This window comes from Haliotis asinina, chromosome 14, assembly GCF_037392515.1.
Source record: "Haliotis asinina isolate JCU_RB_2024 chromosome 14, JCU_Hal_asi_v2, whole genome shotgun sequence".
Classification (NCBI taxonomy): Eukaryota; Metazoa; Mollusca; class Gastropoda; order Lepetellida; family Haliotidae; genus Haliotis; species Haliotis asinina.
The window spans coordinates 29,543,071-29,560,135 of NC_090293.1; the positions used below are offsets into that span (position 1 = coordinate 29,543,071).

Consider the following 17,065-nt stretch of genomic DNA (forward strand, 5'->3'; position numbering starts at 1 on the left):
CCATCAGATCCATCCCCGTTTGTGCAGGGTATTGTAGATGTTAAAATAAATAAGATGTTACCATGTGATCCAGGTATCACTAAGCTTTCAATCTCTTTGCAATGAAATTTTTAATCCATCTGTGGATATTCGATTTCTAGTCACTTTGACCGACCATTGAAAGTACTATTATGATAAGGGTCTCGGGTCCAAATGAGGATTCCAGTGAAATCCCTTACCAACTGGCGTGCAGGTCTGCTTGGGGGAATTAACTCAGCAAAGAGTCCGTAGTCACAAGAAGCTAATTACAATTTCATTAACAAGAAATGGAATAACAAGGGTGGCCACAGAGTCGGTACAACCCTCCGGGCTGAGGGTAAGAGCTGGTCTGATTTGGGAGTATAAACCCTCCTGCTTAATATTTGGAATTGGTGACTTATTTATCTTTACTTGAAACGATAAAAAGATTATGGCCCATTAAAAGATACAAAATGGTTGTGCCCTACAACAGCCAATGACAACTGAATATACAGAGTGGGGTGTGACCTACTGGAATAATCAGGCAGATGGGAGTGCTCTTAATCCTATTAATCCTATCTTAAGTGGCATTAATCCCGCTGGCACATTTACTGTATGCTTGGGCTGGATCTATAACAAGCCTGTATTGATGTGACAGTTATAATTGCTTGGATTACAATAGATGCGCTTCACAGGACCATGTCCCTAATTTAGAGTGTTTGCACAGTACTGACGATATGTTTTCTTCAAAGCAGCTCATTAAACTGTCTAGACTCAGCTGTTGTCTTAATGAATGGTTTGTCTAACAGTGATATTATGAATACCTCAGGCTAAGATTTATGTACAAACATCTTTAAACTGTGCAGTTGTAACTTTAAACCCTTGTGGAATGTTGTAGATCTATGAAATTAGTTTTTGTTTTAAGTTGGTGTCGCTTGTAAAAGTGTTTTCATGGTTTTTTTTTTTTTGGTTTTTTTAATTTGTTTGTTTTTTGTTTTTTTTTATGAATTTCTCAATTTAGAATTCAAACAACTGAACAGATAACATTCTCATATGCGTATATCTAACAGCAGTTCTTCCCAACTGCTATACAAAACCTTTTCCGTTGAAATCTTTATCCGTTTGAACAGGATATTGTGTGGGAATCCATGGTACAGGGTTCAATAGCTGGTCCATAGTTTGATTTGGATGTTTAACGTCGCATCTAGCAATATTCCAGCTGTGTAGCTGTGGTCTGTAAGTAATCAAGTCTGAGCCAGACAAAACAGGGACCATCGATAAACACAATTAAGAGCCGATAACATGTGCGAACCAAGTCAGCAATCAAGTGACAGTCCAGTGATCAACAACATGAGCATCGATCTCCGCACTGGGGATGGGATGACATGCGTCAGCCAAGTCGGCGATCCTGACCACCCGATCCCCTTAGTCGTCTCTTGCGACAATCATGTGTTACGGAAGACCAATTCTAACAGGATCTCCGAGGGTCCCAGAACGATAGGACTGACTGCGACCTTGCGTTTATACCTCTAATATGAGTGTAATGGTCTTCAGCCCCTCCGTAGAATCCAAGGAAGCTGTCAAAACCCCGGTAAGTGGGCGTGTACTTTGAGTTGCAGTACCCGAGGTGCCACCTGCAAGTACCAAACTCATGTATCTTCATGATCAACTAGTTTTAGGGCAAATCACGACAACGTAAGCGAGCGAGTTTAGCTTTACGCCGCACTCAGCAATGTTCCAGTTATATGGCGGCGGTCTGTAAACATTCGGGTCAAGATAAGACTGTCGAGTGATCAACATCGTGAGCATCGTTCTACGCAATTGGTTCCAAGACTGCAGCAGACACACACAGACACAGACACTTACAGACACACATAGCCCTTTGATTGCTTTGAAACCATAAATCAGTTAAATGATGCTGACTTAGAAATCAAATGAGGACAAATCTTAGATTCGAACCAACGGTCACCTGTGTCAGAAACAGGTAAGGAACGCAACACTCTAAAGTGAATTGTGATATCTTCTACGCTATTTTCACCAGTGAACCAAGAACGTTATTGAAGAGATAATTGCAATTGAAATGTAAAATATTGAGATACTACACACTTTCCAACCATATGTGTTTTATATCCAAGCTTTTTCAGCTCCTCTGGCAGCAGACGGAACTTGTCCGGGAGATATGTCGGTCGGTCCTGCGGCATGATTCCACTCTGGAAATATTCCGAACCAGGATTGAAACAACCATAAGTAATTAAAACGGCCGGAAAATCTCAGTCAACGCCGAGCTCCATTTGGTTAACCTAGTGAAAATATAATATATTTTTAATCAGTTATTCCTATCGGAGTGTGTAGCATTTTTAGCAAAATTCCAGTATTACTAAACGGCGGGGAACAACTGAAGTGGGCTTCACACAATGTACCTATGTTGGGAATAGAACCCGGGTGTTCAGTGTGCACGTGTCGAGCGAACGCTCTAACCAGCAAGTTATTCCACAGCCCCTTTCTCTGTTGGGATATTTCGTTGTTGAACGACATTGCTTTGATACATGGCAATATAAACAATAAGAACATGAAGCGTGGGTAAATAATTAAATAAATTTCATTTTTTATACTTTTTGTGTAAGATCGTTGTCATATATTACCTGTAGGCCGGTGCGGAAAGGATACTGACCAGTCAGTATCGCTGCCCTCGAACTGAAATGTGAAGATTATACATTACGTGAGGAGAAAAACACACTATAAAATGTAACCATAACTCAATCTTAGAAACTAAGACTAATGTCTGAAACAAAATATATATACAGAGTCAAAAAGGAAACTTCACATTCTTTCTTCAGGGCACTATAAAAGAACATGAGATGGGAAGATGACTAAATTGTTATCACTTCATTGCTGAGATGTGTGATATACTCGATACACTGACAGTGCCACAATCAATTCCATTAGGCTACACCGCGGTTCCAAAATATGGGTATACAGAATGTCAAGTAACAAGAACAAAAATTCGGAAATTCTAAGTTCAATATTGTGTATGGCCACCCCGCGCATTCACCACTCCCAAACACCGTCTCCTCATCGACTGCCTGTGTGGGGATTCTGCGCCATTGCTCTTGCAAGGCAGTGGTAACTTCATGCAAATTCTGAGGCTAGTTTCTAAGATTACGAAGCCTTCTCCCAAGTGCATCCCACACGTACTCTATTGGATTAAGGTCAGGGGACCTCGGTGGCCAGTCCATGACGTTGATTCCAGCGTTGTGAAGGAAATTTCGTGTCAATATCGCGGTATGCTGCCGAGCATTATCATGCTGGAACTGTAGACCTTGACCATGAGCCGCCATGAAAGGAAAGAGTTCAGGGGTGAGCATCTGGTGGCGGTAAGCAGCACCTGCGAGGTTTCCACGGATGACCAGAAGTCGGGAACGGTTGTTCCCACTGAAAGCACCCCACACCATGCAAATTCCGCCCCCGAATCTGTCGACTTCCTGTACACAACATTGGGCATACCGTTCACGACGTCTCTCCAGACTCTATGCCTGCCGTCCGCGAATCTGAGGGTAAACCTGGATTCATCGCTAAAGATGACTCGATTCCAGTATCCCTGGGTCCATCGGAGGTGACGTTGGGCCCAGGGCGGACGTTGACGTTGATGAAACGGCGTCAATAAGAGCCCACGATATGGACGTCGAGAATTGAGACTGGCAGCCCGCAACCGATTTCGAATGGTCTGTGAGGACAGTTGACCTCTATACATCTCAGCCCTGGTTTGTGTAGCCGGCAGAATTTGTCACGTAGGTGACGTAGGGCGATTTGAGGGTCTTCTGCTCGTGACGTCACACGTAGACGACCCGACCATGGGCGATCAGAAGTGGTGCCAGTTTGTTGTAGACGACCTCGCAAGTCATACACAGTACGACGGCTGCATTGCTCTGGCGACGTCAGTAACTGATCTTCCCACTTGCAATATGCCAACGGCACGTTCATGTGCCGTACAAATAAAGAAAACTTCGATGCGAAAATCACGTGATCGACTGCACGTGCAAAACCTGATTTGGCACTAACGTCATTTGCACGATAAATGGATGGGCTTGAGAGGGTTTTGATAACGTTTTTCTAGAGTTGAAAGATAGGGATCCCATTTCGGATATATAGGTGTATCATCAGAGAAACATTATTCATTATTTTTCGAAATTACATTTTGTGAAGTTTCTTTTTTGACTCAGTATATTATGGCACACTGAAGACCCGGGTTCGATTCCCAACATGGGTACGATGTGGGAAGGCTATTTCTGGCGTCCCCCGTCGTGGTATTTCTGTTATTTTGCTAACAGCAGCGTAAAGCCATACTCAATCACTTATATATTTCAGTTGTTTTCTGACGGAGTCTAATGCGAACAAGATTTCACGCCTCTTTCAGCAATTTTACAAAGAATAACGGCAGACGAACTGCGCGTCACGCTCATGTATTTGAATGAGGCGGTGCGAGTTTGGTTTTACTCCGCATTTAAGCAATATTCTAGCAATTCACGGGGACACAAGAAATGGGCTTCACACATTGTAGCCTTCTTTATCTCACAGTCCCAGAACCACATTATTGTCCCTACTTCCAAGTCATCTCTGCAATGCTTAAGCTTTATTTGAAGCAAGTCTAGATTTCTTCAGGTTCTGAATCTCTGGTCTGCTGGTCAATTTACATGGGTTAGTTTCTTACTATCAAAATTATACATATTCAGGTACTAAGAGACAAAGTATTAGTCTAACTGTACCCATGTAGGGAATCGAACCCGGTCTTCGGCGTGACAAGCGAACGCGTTAACCCCTATCTAGGCAATCACACCGTCCCTCAAATTCTTGACAGAATTCGTAAGCAGTACTTTGTTTTAGGGCTCCCCAACCGCACTCAACACTATAATGCTTACTCACGGGGTACAGACTGGCTGGACGTATGAGCTGTTCAGGACCACCCCTGCTCGCGCCAGTCGATCCAGATGTGGAGTTTTAACCTCGCGGTTCTTCCAGCCAACATCATTCCACCCTGAAAGGTAAATTAACATTTTTCTCTGGTCATATCCGTTACATTTATTGCATAAATGCTTAATATCCGGTTTAGAAGTAACACATGCAACACATGTTCGCGCATTTCGGTAATGCCACCAGTGAATATCCGGGTTAGAACTGGTCTTCAGTAACCCATGCTTGTCGTAAGAGGCGAATAACGGGATCGGATGGTCAGGCTTGGTTGACTCATGTCATCTGTTCCCAACTGCACAGATCGATGCTCTTGCCGTTGATCAGTGGATTGTCTGGTCCAGACTCGATTATTTACAGAGTGAGTTGTTTATCGCTGCAATATTCCAGCAATGACTTTGTAATAAAAGATGAGACAGACACTGTCAAACATTTTCCATGCAGTGGATTTGAATGTGTTGAACATAAGTTAACGCATATCTGAGCAATATCTCAGCCTTTAGACGACGAGGAGCCCTGGGACGGGCTTCAGACGGGATATCAAAGAATTAGATATCACTGCAAGCATCTGAATTTCCCTATATCAGACAATGAAATAGCATTGTAAAGACGTGATTTTCTCTAAACCAAAGAATTATTGTTAACACGTGATTTTCCCTATGTCAAACAATTAAACACGTGTTTTCTTTATTCCAAAGAATTACATAGCATAGAAAACACGTTTTCCCCATCAAACAAATAAATGGTATTGTAAACGCACGATTTCCCCTATATTATACAATTAAATAGCATTGTAAACACGTGATTTCCCCAAGATCCAACGATTAGATATTGGAAATAGCTGATTTTCCCTACACGAGCAATTATATACAACATTGTAAACTCAGTATCCCTTGCTTCAAACAATTATATATCATTTTAAATGCGTGATTTACCTATATCAAGTAATTTAAGAGCACATTTCAGTGTAGGGTATGGCATTTGTCCCTCAGAAGAACCTTTGTCATTCAAGACTCTCAACACCAAAGTAACGAATTACGAATAGAACGACCCGTGAAGGTCCGGGCTAGAACTGGTAGATGTTGCTCTTCGTGGAGAGGCGAGTAGCAGGATCTGATTGTCAGCCTCGCTGACATGGATGATTTATGTTCATGTGACCTTCAGGTTCGATTTGCACTTTAAAGAAATTTGTGAACAGTTTTCGTACACTTACTACACATGCCTTATGTCCAAAATGATGTTTTCTGTTGAAAGAAAAGTATGTATGATCAATTACACGTTTTTTACGTTTTCTGACAATATTATTAAGCAGTTTCTCAAAGGAAAGCGAGATTCCTTTGACGCTCTCAGCGAGGAGTCAATGTTACACAGAACGAGTCTTCTCGTTTTAATCACGTTTCAAACAGCGGCACATTTTACAGCTGTTTTCTGTCGAGATCTCGTTTTCGCTAGCATAAGAGGCATGGATTCCTCTGAAATAACTGACGGCGTATTTTTGCGATAATTGGAATATCCAGACGTGCGACGTCGTTGGCCTTGACCTACTGACCCAGTGGGAGACGTTAAAAAGACACCTCGACGTAACAAAATACTATACCAACAAACATTAATAAGAAGGGAAGTAAATGATTTGCTACGCTATACGAGCTCAGGGGAATGAGCGGATATTTTCTTTCAGCTTGCGCTTCTTGCCATCACCTGTAGACCACCTGGGGCGACAGGGTATCTGGTTGGACGTACCCCGACAGAAGAGAATGCCATGAACCAAAACGAGCCTACTAGTAAGTCAGGTAAGTATGTGAAATGGGTTTAGTGCCTCCTTGGACAATACATTAGGGAATTCACAGCGTGTCGGGTTAACGTAAGCGGAAAACGGGGTATCACTCAATGACCCAGTCCACACATTGCAAACACGATAGTAGCTCCCATACTTGAATGTACCATTCAAAGACCGCTTTATGAATCGGTGCCAGTGTCTCCCTCGTTTACCATTCCGGTGAATGCCATGGGAGCGGTGCTCACAGACTAATGTTCAGAGTGAGTAGGTGAGTTTAGTTTTAGGCTGCACCAGGGAACCAGGCTCCAGTTATGTCAGCGATCCTGACCACCCGATCTCGTTAGTCGCCTCTTAATGCAAGCGTGGGTTATTGAGGATAGATTCTAACACGGATCTTGTTCAGATTCAAGACGAATCTACCAATAGCAGAAGAATTACCATTAATCAGAACTTCAAGCAAACCGATGCCCGTTCAACACATGTATTGTGTGCCGTGACCTTATTACTTGTCCGCCGTGTCATTTTAAGCCATGTAGTATTCACACTGGAATTTAATGCTTGTAGTGGGCATTCGAAATACTTTTTCCTTTGCACCAAGGATTTATTGAGTACTGGATATAGGAGTATATGTATCGTCAGTACATAACTGTGCGTAAAAGTATTTGAATACGCAAAATGAAAAATAAACATCATTACCCATTGTGCCACTGTAAATAATCCAAATATGTATATAACTTTATAAGTGGTGATATCGAATATATTACAAAATGAACAATTTATCATCAAGGCACGGTTTTCTTTAAAAGTACAATTTTCTTTATCCAGATTTTCAAACCCACTGGGTGGATTCCATAGTTTCGCGCACCTGACAATCATATGACACCACCTGGCGGCAGACATATATAAACTTACATTTAAAAGAAAGAGCTTTGAAGCAGTTCAAAATATGTAACAAAATTGATGTAACATGCAGATCCGGTTAGAACTTATCTTCTGTAAACCATGCTTGTCGTAAGAGGCGACTAAGGAGATCGGGTGGCCTGGTTCGCTGACCTGGTCGGCACATGTCGTCATTGTATCTCAGTTGCGTGGAACGATCCTCATGTTGTTGCAATTGGTTACTGAATTTCTGGTCCGGACTCGATTATTTACAGACCGCCAAACATAATCAGGAAAACAACTTTTTTCTCACGTCATCAATGTTCTTTATTCAATCAGTTATTTGTATATCAAGTGTTCGCTCATAATTGGCTGAATATAAGCAGTTTATGCAAAGTTGGTGCATGGTTCATTGAAAGGGTAAAATTATGAAAACAGATTATTTCTCAAAACATAGTGCAAACATTTCACTGGTTTATCGGTGAATACATTCGTTTACAAGTTCGGAAATACAGAGATCATTCTAAGTTCAAGGTTATATGTATCAATGTATCACTGTATACGCTACGGGATAAGAGTCAACATGTGGCACAAGAAAGTAAGGAATGCTTCCATCTTGGCACCAGCGAGCCAGAACGGAATGGTAAGAGTTGCTCCGTGTCACTGCAGTAATGGTCTCGCACTGGAGGAGGGCACAGAAACGCTAATGCCATGGCCTCCTGGTAAAGTACATTCTTTGAATGATGCCAAAATCCACCTGGAACCAGTCTTTATTTTGGGAAATGATTTATGCATACGGTACCCCAAAATGAAACGAAACCTCTAACACCTGTCTGTAAGGAATACGATATGTACAAATGTACACCGATTCAGTGCGTGTTGTCCTTGGCGAGACATTTACAATAATGGTTCCGCAGATCCGAAAAACTAAATGCCATCGAAAACGTACAACCTTTAGAAACAGTGTTTACATTGAATTTCAGTAGATGATGACACGTGTATACGCGAGTTTACTTTCGATTACATCGGGAGCACGTGGAAGAATGCAGTTTGTAGCAGTCGGGGGTATGCTGGTTGATAATGTTCGCCCACTTAGGTATATACCAAACCTTGATTGAGTAAGTGAGTCCTGAACCAGGCAGGGTGATGGCAAGTATCATCTTTAAAGTTCCTGACTTAGGTTTCTATCAGCTGTCAATTGAATGAGTGAGCGAGTTTTACGGCGCTTTTGGCAATATTCCAGCAATATCACATCGGGGAATCCCAAAATAGGCTTCATACACTGTGGGGAATCGAACCCGGATCAACGGCATCGAGCGAACGCTACAACCACTAGGCTACCCCACCGCCCATATGAATCTTACAACAACTGCCAATTTATCTGCAAATAGTCCCTTCAAATCTGTAACGTATAATGCTTGTGAACTGAAAGGCAATAACAATACTAAACTTAGATCTCAGGGAGCTCATTTTGTCAATATTTGTAATAAAAGCATTTCTATGTATGTTTCTAACTTTCACTCGTTTGACTCTACGATTTGTCACAGAAGTCACGAGTACAACAGTGTACTGGTCAGACATGTCGCTTGTGATATATGAACATTTTACGAATTCAGCGAATCCAGTGAATTCAAAACCGCTCATTGTACAAAGAGTTCCAAAAAGTGTAGAATACTCAGACTCCCCATGGTTGAGGCTCGAGGTGTTGGTGCTTGCTGTGCTCGTTTTTCGATGTGACCCGACCACCCGAGAGTGCCGAATGACTTGTCGATTCCCATCTGTTGGTTTCATTCACAAATGGATTGAATGTGCAAGTGGCGGACTTGACGGATGTATACAAGAATGTCATATGATGTTACTTTAACCCTTTTCACGGTAAAAGGTAATGCATTTTAGAATGCATTCGATATTTTGACTCACCGGCATTAGTACAGGCACAGCTCATTATTTCGCTTCGTTTCAACGAACCCGATCAGTCGACAGGAGGTGTGTTCGATAACATAACATATTATGGAAATAGTGACTGAGTGTTTAGCGATTGCGTGATAGTATCACTCTGGTCATTTTATAAATAAAACGTAACTGCCGACGTTTGTTGCGTCGTTTCCTGTCGAGAAGGCACCTAGAGAGTGGTCCAGCGATATGTAAACCCAATTCTGGACCCGAGAAACATGCATCAGCCAAATCAGCGAACCTGACCACTCCATCCCGTTAGTCGTCTCTTACAAACATGGGTTACTGAAGATCAATTCTAACCCGGATCTTCATGATTCGAGGAGCGAAGGGATAGCCTAATGGTTACAGCGTTTGTTCGTCACGCTGACGATCTGGGTTCGATTCCCACATGGGTACAATATGTGAAGTCTGTTTCTGGTGTCCACCGCGTAAAACTAAACTCACTCACTCACTCACTCACTTCATGGGTCGAGCATCTATCCATTACACCGGGATACCGAGACACACGATACATACTACCAAGTCACCGAGCCGGACCACCAATCCATTTAGTACCATTTGCAAGTGGAATGGAACTCAAGAACATATAATTCATGCCCAGACGTTGTATAATTTATTTAATTGATATGCATAGTTCCTTTTTTTTAAGATTGTTTCGGATTCCATCATTATTTTCAAAATATAAAACATACTTTACAAAACCTGCCTTCAGACAGACTGAGTTTTACACGCAGACGAGAGATTTATGCTAAATTATTTAAATCATCCACCAACTCGATCTCTTTTTTGGAAGACGGAAATATTCTCACAATGAAAAACATTCCATTCCAAAAGGTTTACACAAACAGCCTGTTGTTAACGCTTGACAACATACGGTAATACATTAAAAAGAAACTGAAAACAGAACAAGCACGATTTTACAGAATAACAAGTTCAGCATAAACAAACAGGTCTCGCATCGGGGGATCTTTTTGAGATGTAAACTGGTTGTTTACCGTGCGCATAAATTTAAACTGGCTCTGTAGGAATTCTGAGGTTGAAGGATATGAGGCTTTGCAATTTGCCAGAGGTCGCTTCTTTATGTTGAGTGAGCTGTCACGAGTAGATTTGTAAAGTGAGTGAGCGAATGACACATTTTGTCGCATCAGCAATATACTGTAAGAGCTGAGATAACAAGACCTCGTGCATTATTTTAGCGAGAAAGTCACTAAGACAACGTATTTGCCTCTATCGGGAAGGCGTTGTTGCAGTATGGCGGTCCTGTATCTCTGGACAAGACAATCAATTGGCTGATATTACGGACAGTGATCGAGACGTTTGAGGTATGATACAAGGTCAAGGACATCCGATTCCCGTGGATGCTCCCCACGACCAATATTGCTTGATGGTGGCCTCCCGCAATCTCAATCGCCATACGGGTACATGTATATGTATGTGCGAGTGGCGTTGCTATGAACCACAGTTGTTTATGGTGATTGAGTGAGCTTAGTTTTACTCCGCACTCAGCAATATTCCACCTATATGGCCGCGGTCTGTAAACAGTCAGGTCTGGACCAGACAATCCAGTGATCAACAGCATGTGTATATATATATATATGTATGTATGTATGTATGTATATGTATGTATGTATATGTATATATATATATATATATATATATATATATATATATATATATATATATATATATATATATATATATATATATATATATATATATATATGGCATGCGTTAATGAAGTTAGCAAGCCTGACCACCAGATCCTCCTACAACAAGCATGAGTTACTGAAGATCAATTCCAATTCAAACCCGGATCATCATAGGTACCATTGTTTATGGGAGAGAATGAGAAAGAAGTACATTGAGGGAGATTGATGAAAGAGTGAGATAAATAGTTAGTGTTTGTGAGAGAATGTAAGATAGATCTGCCTGTTCCTGAACCATATCGTTTTCTCTTCTATTCTCCATAATGTCTAAATGAGGCAATTTGGACATTCATCAATTTCTGAATTGACTATATAGTACTGGGTCCTGCCCGTTTAAAAGGATTTGATTTGGGTAAAATTATATATTTTTAGAGAGTAAGTGTTGCTCCAGGTATGGAGGAGAGATTGTTACTAACGAGCACATATATGGAATGCGAGTGTGAGGAAGAAAAGGAATTAAAAAGACAAATAACAGGAAATGGATAAAGAAGAGTTAGTAAAAGAAAAGGAACTGGCAGAGTGAAAAACTCGTTGAAGTAAAATACACAGACTTCACGTTCTGGGGGGCGATGGGATAGCTCAGTGGTTAAAGCGCCACGCTGATAACACGGGTTGGATTTTGCAACGTGTCAAGCCCATTTATGGCATCCCCCGCCGTGATATTGCTGGAATATTGCTAAAAGCGGCGTTAACTAAACTCACTTACTCCCAATTCGCACTTGAAAGTGAAAGTGTTAAGGGGCATCTGGTCTAGATTGAGTCCCCCAAATGAGCCACGCAGGGCACAAAGTGCTCTCCGCAGCAGAATACCTTGTGTTGACTAGGGTACATTTCACATCGCCTGACTATCTGCCTATCATACTGCAATCTGATTGGCTAATAATGTCGATCCTCTGTGGTACTGGCTGATGATCACAGATAGTGCTAATCAGATATCAAGTGACATCAGTACTGTACAAATAAGCTCAAGCGATACCAAGACATTACAGAGTGGTTATGTAAGTTTTACGGCAACTTTATCTAGTGACCCGGGATGCTAATTAATGTCTTGATTAGTTGTCTTAGGGAGATATGTGGCACTTTAATACTTGACGAGTTAACAAAGTAGTTGGTAAAAAAATAACTGCTTACGCAACAAGTTGTTGAGGTAATCTCCCAATTATAGATGGAGTGATGATATGAAACGGTGATGGAAGGTGAGACTCTGAACAGCATAGAATATGTTGGGTGTCTTTCTGTCAGACAGCAACCCAGTGACGTCATGCAACAAAACGCTTTTGAGCAAAAAAAAAAAAAAAAAAAAAACCACACACGAATGAGTGAGTATGCCTTTACGCCGCTTTTAGTAACATTTAAAAAATAACACTGCGGGGGACACCAGAAATGGGCTTCACATTTTGTACCCATGTGGAGAATCGACCCCGCGTCTTCAGTGTGCTAAACGGGCGCTTTAACGATCGGGTTATTCCTATGAAGATCTTTTTCACTGATCATGATATCAAAATACAGGCAAAACATGGATCATAACTGATGGTTGTTTCTGTTTAGATAACAGACTTTAACTACTCAATTATAATGTGATTGTCCCAGCTGCAGCTGCCATGGTTTGTACTGAAATATCTTTATGTAGGTTATGTATGTTTTCATGTGCGCATACGTCATAAACAAATTTGAATTGATATCTCATTACACTTCTTGTTGTGGCATAATTTATTTTTTTTTAGCTTAGCGGTTATATTTGGTGATATCTTTTCCCAGATATATCTCGGTAAATGGGACACATATATGGAGACGCCCTCAGAACATTCCATTGAAACAAGAAGGAAACAGGTTGTCGTCTAAAAATTGGAAAGTTCAATTTCCTCGTGCGAATCGTGTCGTGATGGTGTCTTGCTGAACTAAATAGCTCTACGAGACACGTGTTAAACAGTACCGGTATTGATCTCACGCCACGATCACCATGTATGCACCTGCTTAATCGCCAATCTACCTGTAGCAAAAAAAGTGTATTCGTCCGGATTGCTTGCCCCGCCTGCTTGTTACAAACGCGTTCAATGCCCTCATCTAATACGTGTCAAGCAGTAGCCCCGAACCCCCAACAGTCCAGTGTCATTGGGCTATTATTTTGCATAAAAACAAAATGGACCTGACCCAGAATTTATCTGTATCTTAATGTTTTTATGCTACAAAGTGGGAAAATCCGATTTTTGTTTTACATAAAAAGGTCTTTCATAGATGCAAATAAGGTTGCAGTCAGTGCATGAATGCTAAGCAAAGCAATAGAGTCTACCTGTTCTTCTTTTCATTGTTTCTGATATGACAAACCTAAATATTAGCAACGACAATTTTATACTTTGTTATTAATCTTAAATTCAAATGTTGGAATTTTACTGATCTTGGTTGGAATTTTGGTCGAATATCCTTCTCTGAGAGGGTTCGCGTAGATTCTTGCATTCATGTGAAATGTTTTGTATTTCAAACTTTAAAAGAATATATATATAATCACATTACCGTTTGTATTTGTACTGTATGGCTAATACACTTTTCAATAAGTTCAGGTTAAACATTAAGTCATTTAGCCATGAAAGTTTAACAATACCCGAAGGTTCCATGTACCATCTGACAGTTTAGCATGTTTCAAACTAAGAAAACCTTAAACAAGATATGGTTTATCACACTTCACCAAAACAACAACACATACTTAACAAATACTTACTGATGAAAAAACTACCCACAAACGCCAACGCACCCAAAAAAATAAAATGAAAAAAGAAAAACAAACAAAACAAAAAACAAAACAGACCGAGAGCAGTGGCACAACGCAAAAACGATAACGCTATTAAGTTAAGAGAATCTGCTATGCTGGCGTCAATAATTACAACCTGAAATAAACAACCAGTCAGTCAAATGTTACAGATAAGAAATAACTTACCGAGATCATCAGCCAAGAAGAAAATAATATGCGGAGGACTAGCGGCGATTGCAAGTAGATCTAAAACAAGAGCCAAGCACGGAATGAACACGTTAGGCAGAAACATGGTTTGAATTACAACAAGCGGGTAATACACGACTTCCACACTTGTCAATGAGGGCATGAGAATGCCTCACTTTAACCGGTTGCAGCCAGAACGAAGCAGCTACATGTTACCGTGGCCCGGGTCAGGTGATCCGGTTTTAGATAAACACCCGGGTCAGGTTTACGGATCGGTAAAATTTAGCGGAGTATGATTTGGATATTTTGGCGGCGGGGGTCCTCTCTCTCTTTTTTTTCAATTTATTTTTTGTGTGTGTTCTTTTGGCCTTATTTCCTTTTCATTTTTGGTATTTATGTACATTTGGGATTTGGATTACAGACGTAAACTTGTTTTTAAAAAAAATCAGTTCAATAAATAACTTCAGTACCTCAAGGGGATCTATATGGCTGGACTAGGACGTATTTGTCAAAATATATAACCAGACAACAGAACAATTACTTACAATGCAAGTATTTGATTTTCTCTATAACCCGAAAATCGACTTCAACCTCTGTTCAACAACCGAAATTGTTACTTCTTCTTTGTGTAAAGTTTGATTAGCACTTTATAATGAGAAAATTAACAAAAATGACATCTTCAAATGGACATGTAGTCAGCCCACTAAGACGTTCCTGTGTATATCGTGCTTTTTAATAGGACTCATATTAGAAATGGGAATTTCAAAACTTGATTTTTGTTCATGTTACATCACTACAGCGGAAAAAAATCATTTACACTTAGCAAGACCGGAAACATTCAAATTTTGAATATTTTTCAAACATATTTCCAGTGCTTTAGGTCTTCATGCCCTCGAACATCTTGACTCGAATACTCTTGAAATAGAGGCTGTTTCACGTGCATACTAATTACCTCTAAAGATGTTTTAAATATATTTCAGACTTGAAACGTTTGTTGACATACTGTGTAAGATTGGAAATCATCTAGGTACTCCTAATTACATCAGCTTCATTATACCACTAATTAGTTCAGTCGACCGGCACATGTCTGCTCGCATTTGATTTCAGAACCTAGGCGAGGTAGCTGCAAAGATGTGCGTATTTTACAGAAACAGAGATTTTTGCAAAATAAAAATTAATTGAGCACCCTTAGAATACAGCACAACAACTTCTTATAAGGGCGTTAGGGTTAGGTTTACGCGGCGGAGCTCCAGATAAGGCGCGTATTTCCGTATTTTACTGAATAAAAATCACATTTACTCAATTAATTACAAATGTGACAGTACAAAAAAAACACACACCAGAATCACGTAAAACCCAATAGGGTTTTAATATCATGCGTACATTACTTCATTAACTGAACTGGCTTGCGTATGATTCGTCGTGGCGCACAAACTCTACAACAGCATTAGCTAATGGTAGGCGATGCCTATATATACATATACTATTATAGCCGTAGCCACTGTCCGGGGTTTACCCTAATAGTCACATGACTTCCATGTTGAGTATTTAGAAATGGCTGCCAAATGTTTGGCAATAAAACAATTACTAATAACGTTTAGTCTCTTTATATATTTAGCAGAGTTAAGTACCCAATAAATGCTAGTTACTCCTCAACACATTACTCATACATTCACAGACATAGGAGTAAATACCCACTTAATCTAACCCTAACCCTAATCACCTACAATTACATACATGAGTGGTATGACGTGTTTATAAAGTTGTGTTCGTGTATTTTGGAGTTAGGCCAGTTTAGAAAAATACAACATCAAGGAATCCAGAGATTTCTACATTTTCAGAAACTGGTAATAAAGACTTGCCACATATTCTAAGCTGTCTCTGGGTACATTTGTTTCAGGGTGTGTATGACTGACTACAGTAGCTTCTGACATAGTATAAATGAAGTACGCGAACGACAGGAGACTTCCAAAATGGCGGAAACCACCAGTAAGGCTGGAGGGTCGTTGACGGCACGGGTAGTACAGGTGTGTGTACAGAAACGTACCCTAGCCAAAAACAGAATACAGAAACATACCCTGGGGCGATTCCATTCCGCACTGTGCCGTTTCTTGATCGGAGTTTTGTGAGTGAGTTTAGTTTTACGCCGCACTCAGCAATATTTCATATGGCGGTTCCTGATCGGAACTGTGATATTGTTATACTAGATACATTTGATTGCGCTACATAAGTAACATGCATACACAGCTGGGTACATTTCGTGATGCTTAATGTCAGTCCTGATCAGCTGAACGGGAGCAACTAGATCTACACATGGTCTCGGTTTTGGATTGTGGAATATGGACTAGTCCGCCGTTTAGGTACCCAGTACGTTTCTGTATTTTGACATTGTTTCAGGTAATTTCTGCTTACAAAAACGTATCTGGGGCCATATATCTGGAGTACCTATGCCGACAACGACAGTGTAAGAGACAGATGGTCAGGCTCGATGCAATCGCATTCCAGTTGCCTAGATCGATGCTTATTTTGTCGATCACTGGATTGTCTGGTCTAATCCAGTTTTGATTATTTACAAACTGCTACTTGAATATTCCTGAGTGCAGCGCAAACTTAAACTCACTCACTCGGTTCATTTGAACACAAAAAATCACCTAGAGGGAGAGCAACACCAACGACATCTACTACCAACACTTTAGAGAATGGATCAGATACATCGTGTACGAGGGTGTTTTCTGTAGTTTGTATCAATATTGATTGAGTGATCACAACTGGGTCACAATGTTTTGAGTTTTGGGTGATAGTTATTATGGGTCACATTTCTTATCATGACAATAGTATTTTAGCGACACGCCC

The 17,065-nt window shown here is 40.6% G+C and overlaps 1 protein-coding gene across 1 annotated transcript in view; it reads right to left on the reverse strand.

The window, feature by feature from the left end:
• Window positions 1-14,391, reverse strand: part of LOC137261457 (arylsulfatase I-like) — a 30,722-nt gene extending 16,331 nt beyond the window's left edge. Inside the window, exons 1-5 of the mRNA XM_067799207.1 lie at window positions 14,213-14,391; window positions 4,918-5,029; window positions 2,640-2,691; window positions 2,104-2,207; window positions 1,525-1,631 (exon numbers count right to left, since the gene is read on the reverse strand). Coding sequence (XP_067655308.1) covers window positions 1,525-1,631; window positions 2,104-2,207; window positions 2,640-2,691; window positions 4,918-5,029; window positions 14,213-14,375 — 538 coding nt within the window. The 5' untranslated portion in view covers window positions 14,376-14,391. The remainder of the gene's footprint in view (window positions 1-1,524; window positions 1,632-2,103; window positions 2,208-2,639; window positions 2,692-4,917; window positions 5,030-14,212) is intronic.
• Window positions 14,392-17,065: the final 2,674 nt, after the last annotated feature.